We start from the raw sequence: 20,590 nt of genomic DNA, 5'->3' as shown, positions 1-20,590 counted from the left end.
GGTTAAGATATTGGACCTTCATGTGGGAGACCCGAGTTTGAATCCCAGGCGTTACATGTAGGAAAGACTCGGAAGCGTCTAGTCCTGACCAGCAACCATACTCTCCATACAAAACATGTCTAGGATTTTGAGGTTTGAGGTGATATTCCTTGCTAACCTTAGATTGCTGTTATCATACGTGGATGTATAGAGTCTCTGAAGTGGTCGGTCAACAATATTTGAACAAATATTCAGTTGTTGCTGTATACTGTATATAGTGGGGGCGTGCCAGCTTGATCTCTCTCTCTCACTCTCAGGTGGGGGGTCCTTGGGCTAAAACCCTTGCAGACCCCTGTGTTAGGGACATACTCCTGCCAGCGTATTTGAGCCACTGTCCTTATAGAGCTGGAGCTCGGCTCCCCGGACACCGCTCACTAGATTCCTCCTACAGTAATTGCTATAGGAAGGCTCAAAGCTGAGGATGAATTCCTCCATGGGGATCAATATGTATAACTCAAGAGAGAGTCAGAGGGAGTATGTCATCGTATTGATTTGAATGTATACCCAAATTGAATATGTAACCGTAGCCTCATTGGTTGGGAAAACAACAGTGATGAGTTATGACTATAATAGGTCTATAGGCACTCTGGCAGGTCTCGCTAATTTCAGCACACAGCGAGCCATCGTGAAACCACAACTCAGGAATGACAGGCCTGGAGTGGAGGAGGAGGGGGGATGGATATAAAGAATGGGAAGAATGCTAAAACAATAAAAGGAAAGAATGATAGAAACGTATAGAGTGGTTTAGATAATGGGTTTCATGAGACTGAACAGCATGCGCAGCTGGAGAGAGATAATGGAACATTCAACTAAGGTTTCAATCGGGACAAATTAAGAGAGTATAAAAAGACAAATATAACTGTTGGAGTAGGATACGAGGGGGCTCATATCTCCATATCAAAATACTAACATCCCTAGACAGACTTTTTACGCATGACAAGATTGAATTTAAATAGACAGTTCCTTGATTTATGTACTTTTTCAGTTTTTGAGTGGTGCAAACCACTCCAACAACTGGCTTTGTACCCGTGTTTGTTCGTACCAAAAAAACGAGCATGGTTGCTATGGTTAGTATGTGACGTCACTGACATTACGTCAGACCACAGCTGGTCAGGCTATATAAGACCTTGCACCACTCAGTTCACACGGGTGTGATTTTTTGTCTAAGGACTGAACATTTCTCCTCCAGAGTACCTGATGCAAGGATGTCTTGCCTGCGTGTATTTTCACTTTCCCATGTAAAGGTTTCAGACGGGCATCGATCAACGCTGTCGTTGTCGCCTGGATCAAAGACAGGTCTGCTCCAGGTCTGCTCATGAGGGGCGCGACAGAGCAAGCGTTAAAGAAAAGCTAAACAGAATCCAGGTCTGGTCAATTTCTCAGCCCACGTCGTAAACACACTGGCAGGTCTCATTGAAAATTAATTACTAGGCATGTGAATCGCTGCCCGTTTGAAAGGAACTTTAGCCATTCAAGCTGGGAAAGCATCCGTCATTTTAGATTGTTGCGTTGGCTATTCAAAGTTGCAGTTTGAGAAGGGGGTTGGTGGCCAAATATGTGGGGCTCCTTGATGCGAAAAAGTTTGAGAACGACTGACATATAGAAACAGGTTTTTCAGAAAACTGTTGGGCCTTAATGGGTGGAGGCATTTATCTTTCCCAGTGATCCAAATGAGTTGTTCATTCCAGACCAGACGGGTCCACCAGTACCTCTCTCTCTCCTCCTTCATCCTCTCCAGCTCATCTTCGCTCAGGACCTCAGACTTCTGCCTCTGCAGCTCGCGCTGCTTCTCCTCTTTACGCTTCCCGAACCTGGAGAAGAAGCACAGAGAGAGAGAGAGAGAGAGCATTTGAGGGGAGACGGAAAAGACAAAAAAAAAAAAAAAAACGACAACGCATAAATCCGACGGCACCACCGCAGTCAGTGATTTACTGACAGTGTGTGCAATGGTATGCAGGGATGGCTGGAGCCATCAGTGTCGTCTGATTCACTGGGTGACTGACATGCGCTCGCAGCAGCATATGCACATGCACACCAACTGGATATGAGAGACATGAGTGCAAATATACGACACACACACATACAGTACGCGCGCTCTCACACACACACACACACACACACACACACACACACACACACACACACACACACACACACACACACACACACACACACACACACACACACACACACACACACACACACACACACACACACACACACACACACACACACATGTAGCCTGTGACCGAGCGTCACAACCAATGGCGTGTCGACATGAATCATCTCGGTTTTCTCTCGCTCTCACAGTAACACACACACACGCACACACACAAACTCCATTCCATGTGTGTGCGTGCACATGGTGTGGATCAGTCAGCCACTAATGAAGAGTAGCTCGGGTTCACTGTATCAATGTCACATGAAATGCCAATCGTGCCCTTCAGCCACAGAAGAAATGTTCTCACACACACACACACACACACACACACACACACACACACACACACACACACACACACACACACACACACACACACACACACACACACACACACACACACACACACACACACACACACACACACACACACACACTAGATATTTCAATAGGGTAGATGTCATCTCCTTGAGATGGATGTTTCTTTCACACGCACGCACCCCCCCCCCCCCCCACACACACATGTGTAATCGTTCCACAAAACTTGTCTTCGTCCCCAATCATAACCACATTCATATGTGATTTCATTTGACCATCCAATAAAACCCACATACACAGAACGCATTCTGATGTCCTAATGGTTACAGTCTTGATCTAAATGAAAAGGTAGTAATCGCCAAAACCACACCCGTGAATGTGTGTGTGTGTGCGTGCGTGTGCGTGTGTGTGTGTGTGTGTGTGTGTGTGTGTGTGTGTGTGTGTGTGTGTGTGTGTGTGTGTGTGTGTGTGTGTGTGTGTGCGCGCGTGCGTGTAGTCAATAAAAACAGCCTAGTCAGCACACCCATACATGCCACAAGTCATTACCTGGAGAAAGCCATGAATCAATCTCTCTCTCTCTTTCTCTCCCCTACCCCAGACAACATGCCATTGACTAATTGAATGATAACGGCTTCAGAATAAGCAGACATGCTGACATTTGCTGATGAGAAGTAGCAGGGCCATTGTGTCTGCAGGCCAGCGATAGACACGAGTTGGAGACAATAGGAGTTAAGAGGCATTGAGGTTTCTTATAGGATGGGGGACTGGTACAATGGAACAGAACATAATGGTGACTTGGTGAGCATAGACTAGAGAGGTCTGTATTGAGCAAATGGCCTCTGTCGGGTGGAAACCTCATGTCCAAAACTGTTGCTTTTCAGGATTCACATTCAAAGGTCTGCAGATCCACGAGCTCAAAACGTTAAAAGTTAAAATATGGAGATGAGAGGTTTCTGTGTGACAGCAGAATGCTGCATATAATGAGGAAACATAATGTCATTGGTGAACATTTGCAGCCTTGTTGTCGAAGCCAGCTTCATGAAGAACCTTTTGTTTTAGTTGTTCTTGCAAACAGGATGTTTATCGTGACAGAATGCAATGTGATTACCTTAAACTACTAACCACTGCGTTAAAACATCTGACAGGTTATAGGTTGCAACGTGTACAGGCCTTAAACATTAACCCTATTTTATACTTTGGGTGTCGAGCTAATCTACAGCAGGCTCACTGTCTGTAGGCCTAGATCTGTTCTATGAAAATACGCATGTTTAGGCACACATACATCTCCTGCTGAAGCCGGGGCTGAAACTGAAAGTGATCAGTCAATTGTTTACAAATATTTACAAAGCAAATGCTGTATAGCCTTATCTTTCAAGCTCGCAGCGTGTCACTTAGTGCGCATCGCAAGCTTGTACATCTGCTACTTTTGAACATGAAAAGTCTTTAAATTGTGAAAACTACTGATTTAGGCCTTTTGTACAAGGCCTCGGCCTCAGGGTTTTTAAAGGGGTCTTTTGGATCAGAACATTTTCCCCCAGGTCTTGTGCGTTGAGACAGTGTGGCATATTCACAACATGTGAGCCGTCTCCCGCCGAACAACAAAGGCTACTTGCGTGGGCTCCAGTGGAGCTAATTTCCTTTGGTGAAACCCAACACCCCGCTAGGCTGCAGAGAGAGAGAGAGGGACATGGTTAATTGAGCCAGTCAAGCATGCTAAATAGTTAATGTCTCCAACATGTGAACCCTGACCTTATAAACACGTTTCATATTTTATTCATTGTGTGAATTTATTAATCTGCTATCCTGTCAGAGGCCCCCGCGCTCTACCCGCTGCAGTGCTTGAAGTATCACCACCACGCGTGCTGGTGTATTATTTAAAACATTTACGGTCATTTATAACGGTGCGTACGTGTGCCTTCGTGGTGTGTGAGTTGAGCGCACTGATAATGCACATGCATTAGGGTGTGTGTGTGTGTGTGTGTGTGTGTACGCGGCCATGCACGCTGGCATGCATGTGTTTGTGCGGCTTGCGCCTACGCGTTGTGTTGAATACATCGATGTGTATGTGTGTCTCAGGGAGTTGAATACTCTGATGTATACATTAGTGTGTGTGTGTGTGTGTGCGCGCGTGTATGCGTGCGTGTGTGCACCCAGGTAATAATATGTGTTTGTAATGCTTGGACTAGAGGGACAGAGAAGCCTATTTTCTCCTCATATAGGTCCCAGTGTGCAGTCAAAGCCTAAGGGGGCCAGAGCTCTCTCGGGGTGTGTGTGTGTGTGTGTGTGTGTGTGTGTGTGTGTGTGTGTGTGTGTGTGTGTGTGTGTGCGCGTGCCAGTGCGTGCGATGCACGTGTGCGTGCAGCTCACATGGGACAAGCTCTGCTCTAATTAGCACTACCAACAGTGTCAGGGGCTCCATGTAGATTACCCTCATCTTCAACTCTTCCTCACCTTAATTTCACCTCTTTTCTTCCTAACGGCTTCTTTTTCTTTATTATTCTCTTTTTTTACGCCCGACCTTTCTTTCCACTGCAGCGTTCCCTCCTTGGTGTTCGTTTCATCCATTTGTAACTCTGAGGGTACAAATGGAATGGTTTTTATTGTGCTCTCTGTCCTGTGACCTGGAACGCATCTGTGTCACTTTAGCTTTTAACTACGTTAACCCTAATTTTAAACTTTAGCTATATAAAAAAAACAGATCTACAACCTCATAGCGCGGCACCGAGTGCCACGCTACAAGCTTGTAGATCTGCTATTTTAGAAAAATCGTGAGAACGTGTGCAAATCTTTGAATATATATTCTTTCACAGCAAACATTTTTAACCCATAACTTTGCTTCTGGTGGTCCCGGGAACAACATATTTTCAGTTGGGGGTCAGCGGCCAATTACATACAATTTTGGGGGTCCTTGACATGAAGATGTTTGAGCACCACTGATATAGAAACCTAGGTTTTTCTGAAAACTGTTCATGATTTAGAAGACATTTTGTAGAATCGGGTCTGGTCTCAATGGGTTAAATGAACAGTGAGCGCTCTCTCTCTCTGTGTTATATGTTGCTTACCTTTCCCTCACCTCTACCACGTCACGTTCCTCTACCCTGGCACATGCTAAGCACGTCTTCTTATCACCTCGTATCGTACAACCCGGCCATCCAACTCCTTTCCCTGTCTCTGCACTTAACCTCTTGTCCCTCTCTCTCATATCCTCCCGTTTCCTCTGCACTTGTCTCTTTAGCCGCGCGCCCCGGCCTCGAACTTGCCTCAAAAAAGAATGTTGTCATGGCAGGTCCCCAAGACCGTGTTAACAACAGCAGCGTAAAATATGCAAACGATAATACCGGGTTTGAAAGAACCCCAGCATTACTTTTCTGGGCAGAGCATAAATAGGCAAGCATGTGGTGAAAATAGCTGATTTTGTATATCAGCAATTCTCAAGAGATTTGGGACCCAATTTTTGCCAGTGCCTTACCCCTTATCCCTAAACTTCCTTGCCTTTTTTCACTCTTTTAATCTATACAAGCTCTAGTTGAATGATTTTTAAGGGACTGAAGGGAGTAAAGGAAGAGGCCCGATATCTTTCCAATATGGCGGCTGTACATAGTGCCTATTAACAGTGTATGTTGCGGTGTAGGCGGCCATGGATGAGAGAGAGGCCATGACATCCATCTTCACATTCAAAGGAACATCTCCAGCGTAGCCATTAGGCTACACAAGCTAATGGTGTCAAAACCTGAAGTGGAATGGACAAGTGGTGGACCAAAGGAGGATATGGCTGCAGGTTGCTGGGTCAGAGAGAGAGAGAGAAGGAGGTACATTAGTACATATATGACACCTACAGACTTACTTAATTACCCCCTCCCTCAGAAATCTAGTCACACACACACACACACACACACACACACACACACACACACACACACACACACACACACACACACACACACACACACACACACACACACACACACACACACACACACACACACACACACACACACACACACACACACAGGAGAGAGAAATGCCCTACACACTTGAGGAGCCACAGCATGCCAGGGAACGGTGGCAAAAGAGTGAGAGAATAAAGAAGAACGAATCAAAGAAACACAAAGAGAAACAGCTTCCTCTTTTCTCCTGCCAGCAGCCTTCAGGCTGAGCACACAGCCCACACTGGGCTCCTGTGTGTGTGTGTGTGTGTGCGTGCGTGCGTGTGCGCGTGCTCTTGTCAATACCTGGTAAAATCACACCAACGTGTGAACTGTGAACTGAGCGGTGACGTGCAGTGCATGTGTGCGAAACAGACAGACTTGCCTACATACAGACATACGGACATACATGCAGTATAGAGACATGGAGACACACGGCCACGCTGCTCAACAGTGCCACTTTAGGTCACCCAGCGGTATTGCAGCTGTCCGTACTCACACATACATAGGTTACATAGGGGTTTGTTGGAGCGGTTAGGCACTGCTCAAAAATAATGAGACATGACGTCACTGCAGTGACCTTTGCCCTTCCACTCCAGTCTGAACAAGCAGCGTAACGGGCAGAAGAAGAAAGACACCGTTTCCATGGCAGCCCATTACAACAAAGTAACAAGCTATTATGAGACTCTCTAAAGAGGAGGAAGATAGCGTTCATCTTTTATTCTTTCTTTCTCACTATGCCAATTCCTGTTAACCACTTAAACCATATATAGCCCACTGTTTCCCAAACAGTGGGTCGGGACCCAATTGTGAGTCACGGACCAATTATTATGGGTCATGACTCGAGTAAAATTAACATTTTCTTTTCCTAGATTCAAAAGATAATAAAGTTGCAAAAGATAATTAATTAATACAATTAACAGAATTGGATACGTTACAAACAAATAAACAAATAAATAAAAAACCTAAGCTATTTGGGTCCTGGGCAAACGTCTAATCTCACTTTTATCCAAGTGCATTTACTTAAGTACTGTACTTGAGTACAATTTTGAGGTATTTGTACAGTACTTTACTAGAGTATTTCCAATACTTTTACTTCTACTAAATTTGTACTTTTATTCCACTACATTTATTTGAACACTTTAGTTACTAGTCACTAGTTACTAGATTTGTATTATTATTTAGTTATAAAACATACATTAACCACTTCAGCCATATATACATTTTGGCCATTTGAAAATACAGTAGCTGATCTACAAGCTCACACTGTGTCGCACTGTGACACATTGTGAGCTTGTAGATCTATTTTCAAAAGATTTGTATACATTTGAAAACTTAAAATGGGACATTCTGCATAATGAGTTTACTTTTGGTACATTTTGATACCAATACCTTTGTACTTTCACTCAAGTACATTTATAATTCCGGACTTTTACTTAGTATCTATATTGCAGTATTGATACTTTTTCTTACGTAAACATTGTGAGTACTTTTTACACCACACTGCTTAGGCCTCTAGTTTGAAGACAGTGACAATAAATGATACGTAGCTTGCGGAGTTAGTTCAGTCAGATATACTCGAGGGGTTTCATGCCATGCTCAAGGGCGCATTCATATACTAAAGGGGTGAATATGCTGCATTACTATGTGGGTGTATTCAGTGTGTGCAAGACCCACATGTCATTTGCAGATGTGGCAGTCAGCTGACCAATTGGGCGGGCTACTCAAGCTCACTAGACTGCCTTACTTCTGCTTATGGTTCCTGGTTGTTGCTTTCTGTTGTTTGCTGCCACCACCACCCCAGCACCACCGGTGGGCTCTGTTATTTATGTTCCCCATGTTTTTTTTTATTGTATCTCCCTGCTCTTAATGTTTAATGATGGTGTTTGATTGTGCCGAGCAGGGAGAAAAACGAGGCAAGATAAAATATTATATGCACACTTATATTCTCATTCTATAATAAATATTGGTTAAATCTATTTGTGAGTTGTCTGACTGAACTTATGGGTTTGGGAGTTTTGGACACAACGATGGGATCAGCGAGGCTGGTGCAAATGGACTAATGAAAAGCTACAACCCCCAACAAGAGCACTTTATTGGATTTTACTTTGCCATTTTATTAGCGGCCTATGCGTCCTTTCCAGTAGATGTGGTTCTGTAAATAATGGGGAAGAGGCCAGTGACATTTGTATGCCAGATAGATATGGCTGCCATTAATCAAACTTCCACACTGTCAGTGGAATATTGCCGACACGCCCCACAACGGGAAGATCACATTGACAGCAGGGGGTCTGGTGTCACAATGCTTGGGTAAAGTCTGCACTGATGGGGTACTCAAGCAAATGTCTTGCTAAAGATTACATATTTAATGTGCATGTTTGCGTCTAATTACACGTCTTTGCATTGACTTTATTAAAAAAAAGTAAAGTCTTTGCATTCAGTGTGAACACACCATCAACTAATGGTTCCAGAAGGTTAGCAGAGCAGAGCTTACAGGCAGGTGTGGCAAAGTAACCTGGATTTGATTTGGTTGAAACTTGAGTGGGTTATTGAGGGGGGTTGCGACGGTGCCGTTGCATGTGGCTATGCAGGCCAATGCGTGAGCCGTAGTATGGGTTGCCACATGTGGGGCAGATGAAGTCCTCAGATGAGGGGAGGTCCCCTGCAACACGCTGGTGTCGCTGTACGCGCTGCTGTTTTCTCCTCCGTGTTCTGCTCCTGGAGGTGTGCGATGCCCGCACGCACACACGCACGCACGCACGCACGCACGCACGCACGCAGGCGGCATAGTTGGAATGTGATCAAACATTAATGTTGTTTCTAACGCGTGTGACAAATCACTGAGTGCTGCTTTGGGATCCAGCACTGGGGTCTGTAATGGATATGATTGATCGCTCTGCGCCTTGTGTTTAAGAATTTATGATGTTGTCAATGACCGCGACGCAGGCTATTAGTAACCCCGCTGAAAACACAGCACATTGTTCTCCCACTCAAGCTTCTACCCACCTGTAGCTCATGTGATTGCTATCAGGCAGAAACCTCATATATCCATTTTTTTTAACTTTTTGTTTAAACATCATTACACAAATGTATCAAAATCAGCAGATTCACAAGCTGGAAATGTTTTGAGCTTGACAATCCGCTACTTTTGCTATTTATGAATTTGAATCCTGAAAAGTAACAGTTTTGGACATATGAAGTTTTGTTCAGACAGTGACCAGGGCCACAGCACTGCTCCAAATCAAAATGCATGTGTAAACGCGTGCACATAACACAATCAAGAATGACACTTTTTGCGTTCATGCGGCCAGTGAATGAACACGTGTGTGTTCAGTGCAACATGTGGCCACCGCTCCCTGGCTGGATCTGCTATTTTACAGTCTCCTCCCAGGCTGTTGGACGACCAAAAACACACTAGCGGGGGTTCCTGTGTTACATTGAATTCGGTGACTTATAAACAGGGGCCTGCAGGCTGCGGGCCGTGGCGCTTAAGCACCAATAAGTTCCATTGTTAATCCGGGCCTGCTGACACACAATGAATTGTCGGTGCATGACACCAGCAGACAACCAGGTATAAATCATGGAGCCATAATTCATGCCAACACGCTCACACACTAAGCTATTGAGAAATTTCAACAAACAAAATCACAATCTTTTTCTTTTTTTTTAAAGGGCAATCAACAATCACAGTGAGTATAAACAACCAATTAGCACACATGTGCAGGTCTTACATTTTCTATTAGTGCCTAGATGTCATTGGAGCTGGGAAGACTCATGCATATTCATGAGTAACAACACAATCTGTATGGGGAAGCGTTATGCAAGGCCATTAGCATGAGGAGGAAAGAGCTAATTAGAAAAATGTACACACAGGTTCCCCCAACGCTCCTATCTGGACATGTACAGGACACACTCGCAGGCACGCACAGACGCACGCACGGACGCACGCACACACGCACGGTGGGAAAAGTACTCACTTCGCACTTATGTAAAAGTATCAATACTGCAATGTAGAAATACAAGTAAAGGTTCGGAATTGAGTAAAAGTACAAAAGTAGAAAGTATACACATTATGCAGAATGTCCTGTACGGATTCACATCCGTACGGGAAAAGAAAGTAGTAGATCGGCTATTGTCAAATCGCCAAAATGTATATAGGGTTTAAGAGATTAATGTATGTTTTGTAATAATAAAGATCTACAAAATAACTAGTAACTAAGGTTTTCAAATAATTGTAGTAGAGTAAAAGTATAATATTTGCCTCTGAGATGCAGTGGAGTAGAAGTAAAAGTATAAGTACAAATTGGACACTCAATTAAAGTACAAAAATGTACTCATGTAGAGTACTTAAATTAATGTAAATGTACGGTAGTTACTTTCCACCACTGAACCATGGGCGTAGTTTGAACATGGAACCCATGTAATAATGTTTTTTTTTTTTTTTATCACTTAGATTTTTATTTGTTTTTGAACAAACACAATAATAAAGGACATAACACAGCACAATACAAACATGAAAAACAAAAAATAAAAATACAAAAAAGTCGACAATGTATATCAAATCTTGCTCAATACATCACATATTCCTAGACATATTCTGGTGTTCCTCATTCCCCCATACCCTCATTGCTCATGATCAGGTCATTGAATATTGTCCATTTGGACCATTTGTCCTCCATTTTTTCCTCCTGCAGTCTCAGGCGATGTGTCAGTTTCTCCATGAGCTGTATCTCCTGAATCAACTCCTCCCATTGTCCCTGTGTTGGAGGCTCCTTCTGTCCCCATTTCCTTGTGATAGCCTTCTTTCCTGCCGCCAATAAAATGTTTACCAGATACCTATCCTCTCCTCGTATCTTTCCCCCCATCAAGTTTCCTAAATACAGAACCTCACACTTCATAGGCACCTCATAACCCAACACCTTTTGTATCTGATCATGTAACACTTTCCAAAAAGGCTCAATTCTGGGACATTTCCAGAACACATGTGAGTGATCCACATTTACATCTCCACAACCCCTCCAACATTGTATCTGTTGCTTCAACTGCTTGCTCACAATTTTTGGTGTTATGAAAAACCTGCAAAGATTCTTCCAAGAGAATTCCCTCCATATCCGTGAATTGGTAGATGATTGGTGCATTTTCCACATATGAGCCCAATCTTTTTCTGTAATTTCTATGTCTAGTTCTGCTTCCCATTTCTTTTTAATATATTCTGTTGAATGACTGCCACTCATCAAAGTCGTATATATTGCTGATATAATTCGAATATTTTTCCCCTTGTATATATTTTTAATAATTTGGACAATACCGTTCACTTCTATGGAGGGCCTCCCCTTGACTTCCTTAGTATAATAATCCCTTAGTTGGAGATACCTGAAGAAATCATGTTTATCCAACATGTATTTAACACTCAAATCTGTGAAACTCTCCAATGCCCCATTTTTCTCCAAAACACACCAGGCTGTCATTCCTCTATTGCTCCATACCTTAAAGCCCTTATCATGTCCTGCAGGTTTAAATGAACTATCAAATGCCATCCATTTTAAAACCTTTATATCCTCTTCAAACCTATATTTTTTAACAATTTTAAACCAGATCTCTAATGTAAATAGGGTGATTGGATCAATACGGTGTTTTATTTTCTTAAACTTTTCTTTGTCTCCTATAATATTCTGTATTGGATGTTTGTCGAATTCCTTTTCCATATCTTTCCATTTTGCTATATAATTTGGTTTACACCAACATCCTACATATCGTAGCTGGGCCGCATGATAATACATTTTTAAATTGGGAAGACCCATGCCCCCTCCCTCCTTTGGGAGTTGAAGGGTCTGAAATCTGACCCTTGGCCTCTGCCCGGCCCACACAAACCTAGAGATCATTCTGTCCCATGTAATAAATTGCCCTTGGGGGACCTCTACCGGTAAGGACTGGAATAGAAAGAGCAACCTGGATAATACATTTATTTTAACTGCCTCCAACCTTGAGTTCAGGTCTAGTGGCAAAGTAGCCCATCGTTCAATATCCCTTTTTATCTCCTGATTTAATTTATCGTAGTTGGCTTTATATAATGTAGACAATTTTTTCGTTATGTTTATACCCAAATATTTAATACTTTTTTGTTCCCAATTAAAGTTGAAGGCTTCCCTTATAGATGCATTTGGAGCATAATTTAAAGCCAAAATCTGTGTTTTGGCTATGTTGATCTTGTATCCTGACAAACGACCAAATTCTTCTAATACCTTGCTTAAAACAGGAAGTGAGTCATTTGGTCTCTGGAGGAAGGCAATTACATCATCGGCAAAAAGTCCTATCTTGTGTTCACTACCGTTTACCATCACACCTTGAATACCTTCATTGTCTCTCACTGCTTGTGCTAAGGGTTCAATAAAAAACGCAAATAACGTAGGCGAAAGACAGCATCCTTGCCTAGTTGATCGTTGTAGGTTGAATTTCCCAGACAAGCTCCCATTTATTTTAATTCTAGCCGTAGGTTGCTGGTATAATGATTTTACACATTGTAATGCTTCCTTATTGAACCCAAATCTTGTCAGTACAGCATAAAGGAACTTCCAATTGACCCTATCATATGCAGCCTCTGCATCAACACTCACTAATAAAGTGCTTGTTTTAGTCCTCTGTGCTTGGTCTACAACATGTATAGTTCTCCTCACATTGTCATGAGTCTGGCGATTAATTATGAAGCCTGTTTGATCCTCTTCCAACATCTCATTTGCTATGTCTGCTAACCTCCTAGATATAATTTTGGTGTATATTTTGTAGTCCACATTCAAAATAGATATGGGTCTATAGCTCCCACATTGCTCTTTATCCCTTCCCGGCTTTGGTATTACTGAGATTATTGCTTCGGACCAAGATGGTGGTATTTTATGTTTTTTCAGGGTCCAATTAAAGGATGCTACTAGCATAGGTACCAACTCTTCTCTGTACATTTTGTACCACTCCACAGGGAACCCATCACTTCCTGGTGATTTATTATTTTTAAAGGAACTAATTGCCTCCATAATATCGTCGGCTGTAATATTAGCTGTTATTATACGATTCTGCATTACCCCTATGTGTGGCAGGTCCAACTGATCTAAATACGTTTTCATTTCTTGTTCCTCTGCCTGTTCGGGCTGTGTATACAGCTTCTCATAGTACCGTTTAAAAACCCTCTCTATTTCCTCTAGTTCAGTTGTTAGTTCCTTTGTCTCAGGGTCTCTAATCTTGCTAATATTGGTCAATGCCTGTTGTTTACGCATACGTTTAGCCAATAATTTAGTGGCCCTTGCCCCGGCCTCATAATAATTTTGCTTAACATATTTACTTTTCCTTTCAATCTCATCTAATTGGGCATCCTTTATTTTAACTTTCAAGTCTTTCATTTTTTTATATAGTTCTTCATTTTTTGTTTTCTGGTAATCCTGTTCCAGTGCCCTTAAGTCTTCATTGTTTTTCTTATAAGCTACTAATTTAGCCTTTTTCACTAGTGCCGTCTCCACTATCAATTTACCTCTCATGACAGCTTTCATAGCATCCCATACCATAGTCGGGTCCACTTCCCCATTGTTATTTTCCACAAGGTATGTGTTCAAATCCGTCCTGATTTTCTCTTTTCTCTCTTCACTGTTCAACATACCCATATTAAGTCTCCACGCTGTCTGCCTCTTCCTATTATTTAAACCAATTTTCAGAGAAAGTGGGTTGTGATCCGATAGATCTGCCCCTCCTATCTCACATTCCCCAACTCTGTAACTATCTCCCATGTTCACAAAAAATTGGTCGATCCTAGAATGGACTTTGTGTGCAGCCGAATAGTGAGTGAAGTCCATATCTGTCGGGTGGAGTCTCCTCCATATATCTACCAGTCCCATCTCACTCAGCGATGTGTTTACAAATTTAGCTAATTGCGTCTTGCTCCTTTTCTTACTTGTTGTATCTTTTTTATCACACAAAACCACATTTGTATCACCTCCTGCAATCAAAATACCATTTGTTTCCACAGCTATAATGTCAAACATGTACTTAAAAAACTTCTTATCACTTTCTGGTGGTGCATATATATTTACTAAAGTTACCGGTTCATTATCTATTCTTCCCTTCACAATAATGTACCTCCCTTCTTTATCTTTAATCTCCTTTTCAAAATCAAAGTTGACTGTATTAGCTATTAGTATTATAACTCCTCTTCTTTTTCCGTTTTTGTATGAACTATAATATGAGTTCCTGTATCCAAATCTTTTTAGTTTCTCATGCTCAGTTTTGTTTAGATGAGTTTCTTGTAGGAAAAAAACCTGCATGTTTTCTTTTTTCAATTTTGACATGACCCTTTTTCTCTTAACTGGTGAATTCAACCCATTTACATTCAGCGACATTATCCCCAACATATTAGACATTGTTATTCCTTATAGTTCCCTTCATATTTGTTTCCTGCCTAGTCATATTATAGTATTTGCATCCGCTTGTCGACAAAAAAAACACAAACAAAAACAAAAAACAAACACATAGCTTCCAAACACGATGTAAAACATCCGTGACCCTTAAACCCTCATAACAGGGTGAGGGGATAGTCCCCATCTTGTATGGGGGCCCCTCCCTAGACAAACTAGTACTAATCTCAGCCTGTGAGTTTCCCCAGTGTCTAGCCATTCCCTACCTAATAAAGCAAACCCTTCCAGTTGGTACATTTTAAATGCAAAATAATGAAAGAAGCCCTAGTATCTAACCTATTCCCTACACAGAGTTGGTAATGTATAATCAATGAAACAAGCCAAAAAAACGACCACTTGGGGTTTCAATCCTATTACAAAAAAAAAAAGATCCAAGTGCTATATCTATGGCACCCTCTGTATACCAATAATAAATCAAAGTGTTATATCTACGGCACCCTCTGTATACTAATACTAACTTTTCTTCTTTTTTTTTTTTTCCCTTCTTTTTTTTTTTCCTTTTATCCCTTCCTTTTTTTTTTTTAAAACAAAACAAAAACCTTCTTCGCTTATTCTTCCCCCCTCCCTCATTCAACCCAACTCTATGTTACCTCTTTTTACAGCAGAAATCATGTTCTATTTCCTTCTAAACATCCGTAGGTTGTCCTTAGCTCTCCACGCCGCTCCTCTCCTCTTCTCCACTTTTCTCCACTCTGGCGCCCGCTGGTGATTCTCTCCTGTACGTCGTCGTTCTCTCTCCGTCCCCGTGTCTCTCGCACCCTCCGCCTCCACCGCCGCTGGTGCGCCGAGTCCCGCTGTCGAGTCGAGGCTGGATCCTCCCTCCATGTAGCCTCTCTCCTCTATGGCCTGGGCGACGTCCTCCGCACTTCTGTACATTCTCTCACCGTCAGGCCACTGTATCCTCATCTTCGTAAACGGCGTCTGGAACCGGATTCCTCTTGCTTTCAACATTCTTTTGAACGGAATATAGTCTTTTCTTTTTTTCACAACTTCGGGTGGATAATCATGATCGAAGCCGAGCTGTTTATCTCCTACTTGTATCTTCGCCTCCCAGGCTTTTCTTAGCACCATTTCCTTTGTCTCGAACTGAAGAAAGTTTGCCACAATGGACCGCGGAGCTGCAGTTGGGTGAGTTGGCTTCTGTGACAACGCACGATGCGCCCTCTGCAGTTGGAGCTGAGTCCCCGCTGGTAACTCTAGCTCCGTGTGGAATAACTGCTCCAAATACTTAATTACAGAGGTTCCTTGTTCACTATCCTCTGGGCAATTGAATACGCGTATGTTGTTCCGTCTTGATCTGGCCTCGGCATTCAATTGTCTTTCTTGTAGTTGTTCAATATGTTCCACCATTGTCATCATGGCCTCGGTTGCTCCCGTCCTCCAGTCCTCCACCTCCGATATCCGTGTCTGCGCCTCGGCCATGTTCGTCCTCTGCTTAGTCACCTCTTCCTCTTGTTGTTGTAGCTCCCGGTCCACTATTTTACGATAGTTTGTGAATTCTTCCTTCATTTCCCTCTTCAGTTCTTCTTTAAACGTTGCTAGCTCCTGTTGTATACCTTCTTTAAAAGTCTTTAGCTCTCTGGTGATATCAGCGAGCCCGGCCCGTATCACTTCGGTGTAGTTCTCCGCCATGCTGCTTTCGGCGTTTTCTTCCAGTCCACTCCCGTCGTTGTTTTCTTTAGTTTGCTTATCTGCTTTATAACTTCGAGTTATCCTACGGCTTCCTTGTTGTTCACCACTCATTTCTCGTCATACCTTTTTCGTTTTGAATCTGTTTTTACGTGGTATTTTTAACTTATTTTGACCAACCTTGGGGAGCTCGCTAATCAAGCAGCTCCTTCCTCCAACATCCTACCGGAAGTCGTAATAATGTTTTTTAACTGACTTTCTGTCATTCTGGAAGTGTCGGCACGCAAAACAAAACTGAATATTCCATCCACGCATGCTTCTTGTAACAAAAGGTGGAAAACGAAAGTTTGGTTTTTCCAAATGACTTTGTGGGGACTTCCTGTAAAATAGGCTGCTTTGGACAACCGTGTTTTTCCTCAAGATCATGACACATGCACACACACACAGACACAGGAAAGGACAAAAATGTGTCTCTCACTTCTATTCAACTATACTTCATTGTTTCTCACTGCCTCCCTCTGCCACTGCTTGACACGCCCCCATGCATGGCTGGGATTGGCAGATGGGGTCCTGGGGAAATGAATGATTGACAGCGACCACAAACGCATGCATACAAACCTCACACTTACACAAGCACGCTGTGCACAGCACGCACAGCCGCACGCACGCACGCACGCACGCACGCACGCACACGCACACACACACACACACACACACACACACACACACACACACACACACACACACACACACACACACACACACACACACACACACACTCTCTCTCTCTCTCTCTGTTGGGTAGAAATAAACCTTGTATCTCCATATCTATTGTTTTATGTTTCTTGTTTTTCAAAAGTAGTTCATGTAGCCGATCCACAACCTCACAATACGATGCGTTGTGAGCTTGTAGATCAGCTATTTATCATGTTGAAATTTTGTTACCAAAAATAGGAATGCAATAATGAACGTGGTTACGTCTCTCTGTGGGTTTTATACATATTCAACCAATACAACGCTATTGACAAGAGCTTGTGACTAAATATTAACACGTGTTTTCCCGTTTCCTGAAAAGGTTTTTGGACATGCGAGGTTTGCGGGCTGACCGCGGCAGACAGACGGAAGCGCAGCGGAGAAACAAAGACAACACGTCGTTGCGCGCCGCTAATGATTGGCAGCCGTGACATCAGTCAGTGACACCCCTAATGACTTTCTGTCGGGCCGTCTGATTGGCAGCTGGTGGGGCCCGCCCCTTCGGTACTCCCTCCGCCCCCCCTCCTCCTCCTCCCAAGCATGTGCTCTCTAATTAATGAACAATGACAGCCGACGTCTGGTCTAAAGGCTGGCGCAATTAAAAGGACAAGCATAAATGACTCATCTCTGCATCTGTCTATCGTCTGTGTTGATTCTGTCGTTCAGTCGCTTTTGCAGCTTTGTCTTTTTTGGTGAAAATAAATAAATAAAAGAGGTCTCATTGTTTCTCTCTCTATTTGTAATATTTCTTTTTTTTGCAAGTTTGTCAACTCGTGTCAACATGTCAACATGTCAACATGTCTTGTGAAAGGGGACGCCTGCGTGCATGCTTTTGTTTTCCACTGTAAACATATACTTTCTGTAAGTAAGCAACACTAGGGTTTTAACTAACTATTTACTTTGCTTATTTTGGATTACCTTTATTTTGAAACTTCCTGTATTTCAGTCCACCCTTACTTTGAAACTTCCTGTCAGAGCACCAACGGTACTTACAGTAGCTGAGGCCTGCTAGCCACACACAGACACCATTCACACTGAGCCAGAGAAGTGACTGGGGGGGGGAGCGTCACACAACAGTGTTTGTTTTGCACTCCAGCATGCTTTTGTCACACTGCAAAGAAAGCAAGGTATGAAATGAAACATTTGATTGCTTATATGCAACGTGCACATTTTGTACTCGTTTAAGTAACGTTGCCTATGTAAGACGCAGTTAGTGAACAGTTAACTGAAGTTATTTATATTGTCTACAGCGCTTGCCTTGCCGTGATCTGTTTGATGTGCCTGTGACAGTTTGGTGTGCCCTGAGGTTTAATGCAGCCCCTTAGCACCCACGATAGCGGAGTGAGGTACATGATCGTTTGTTTCGCTTTTCGTTTGAAGTTTCATTCATGACTGACTTTGGGAGTTTAATTATTGTAATTTGTTTGGTATTTCGTTTTGTTCTAGGGTACATTTGGTTATTGTGCATTTTCCCTTCTGTATTTGTCTTATATTGAAATGAATTGTTGTTGCATCACTGAATTATAATAAACTATTAAAACAAATCTATAAACTTCTCCATTCTTTCATCAATCGAGGGCCGCTACACTTTCTATTTATGAAGCGGTATACGTCCGCTTTAATGGTGAGAACATCGCATGGTTGCATTCTGACCTTCTCTGACGCTCTCCTCTGTCATTGTGTCATATACAGTATTTGTCGGCAGTGGTGTAAAGTACCGGTGTAAAGTACTGTGTATTGTACTTTTGAGGTATTTGTACTTTACTTGAGTATTTCCAACTTCGAATACTTTTAGTTCTACTCCACTACATCAGAGACAAATATTGTACTTTTACTCCACTACATTTATTTGAAAACTTTAGTTACTAGTTATTCTGTTGATTTTGGTTATTGCGACCATAAGTCGCATTTACCATGAAAACCTGCATTTCTGTGTGTCACGTCATGCCTCCATATATGGTCACGCCTCGTGACATCACACTTCCATATATGGTCATCACATTTTAATTCATTCATTCTTTTTTTCTGTTCTTTTTTTTTACCTAAACTTCATCATGTTCATTGCAATGCCATTGCAATGCCATTGGTCATGAAATTCACACAAATAAATAATCTCTGGAATCTTTAGATTTTTTTAACCTATGACCTTTGACCTTTAACCCTGATAAAAGTAAGTAAAATAACTGTAATAAAAGTTTTTTTGTGATCATTAGAATGTCTAGAACATGTTTTATTTATTATTGTGAAAGATATCCCCCAAATGTAAATTATTAATTTATTATTATTTTAATAATTATTATAAATGTGCATAAAATTTGCAAAACACTTTGCAAATTTTATCTGATAAGTCCTAGTAGTAAAAAGTAGTAGCAAGTAGAAATTAATCCGGGTGTTACAGGGCTAAATACAATGCAACCCTCCACACATACCACACTTCTGAAATTAAGACATGCACACACACACACACACACACCACAGAGACTAGCGCATGCACAGCCACACACACACACCACAGAGACTAGCACATGCACAGCCACACACACACACCACAGAGACTAGCGCATGCACAGCCACACACACACACCACAGAGACTAGCGCATGGACAGCCACACACACACACCACAGAGACTAGCGCATGCACAGCCACACACACACACCACAGAGACTAGCGCATGCACAGCCACACACACACCACAGAGACTAGCGCATGCACAGCCACACACACACCACAGAGACTAGCGCATGCACAGCCACACACACACACACACACCACAGAGACTAGCGCATGCACAGCCACACACACACACCACAGAGACTAGCACATGCACAGCCACACACACACCACAGAGACTAGCGCATGCACAGCCACACACACACCACAGAGACTAGCGCATGCACAGCCACACACACACACACACACACACACACACACACCACAGAGACTAGCACATGCACAGCCACACACACACACACACACACCACAGAGACTAGCGCATGCACAGCCACACACACACACACACACCACAGAGACTAGCGCATGCACAGCCACACACACACCACAGAGACTAGCACATGCACAGCCACACACACACACACACACACACACCACAGAGACTAGCGCATGCACAGCCACACACACACCACAGAGACTAGCGCATGCACAGCCACACACACACACACCACAGAGACTAGCGCATGCACAGCCACACACACACACCACAGAGACTAGCGCATGCACAGCCACACACACACACCACAGAGACTAGCGCATGCACAGCCACACACACACCACAGAGACTAGCGCATGCAC

The 20,590-nt window shown here is 42.8% G+C and overlaps 1 protein-coding gene across 1 annotated transcript in view; it reads right to left on the bottom strand.

Annotated features, from left to right (window-relative positions):
- The window catches only part of LOC306934899 (partitioning defective 3 homolog B-like), a 375,969-nt gene that overhangs the window by 136,086 nt on the left and 219,293 nt on the right, over positions 1–20,590 (bottom strand). The window contains exon 20 of the mRNA XM_079517709.1: positions 1,749–1,850. Within this exon, the coding sequence (XP_079373835.1) occupies positions 1,749–1,850 (102 nt within the window). The remainder of the gene's footprint in view (positions 1–1,748; positions 1,851–20,590) is intronic.

This window comes from Electrona antarctica (assembly GCF_951216825.1).
Source record: "Electrona antarctica genome assembly, chromosome: 13".
NCBI lineage: Eukaryota > Metazoa > Chordata > Actinopteri > Myctophiformes > Myctophidae > Electrona > Electrona antarctica.
This window is presented reverse-complemented; position numbering and strand designations above follow the sequence as displayed.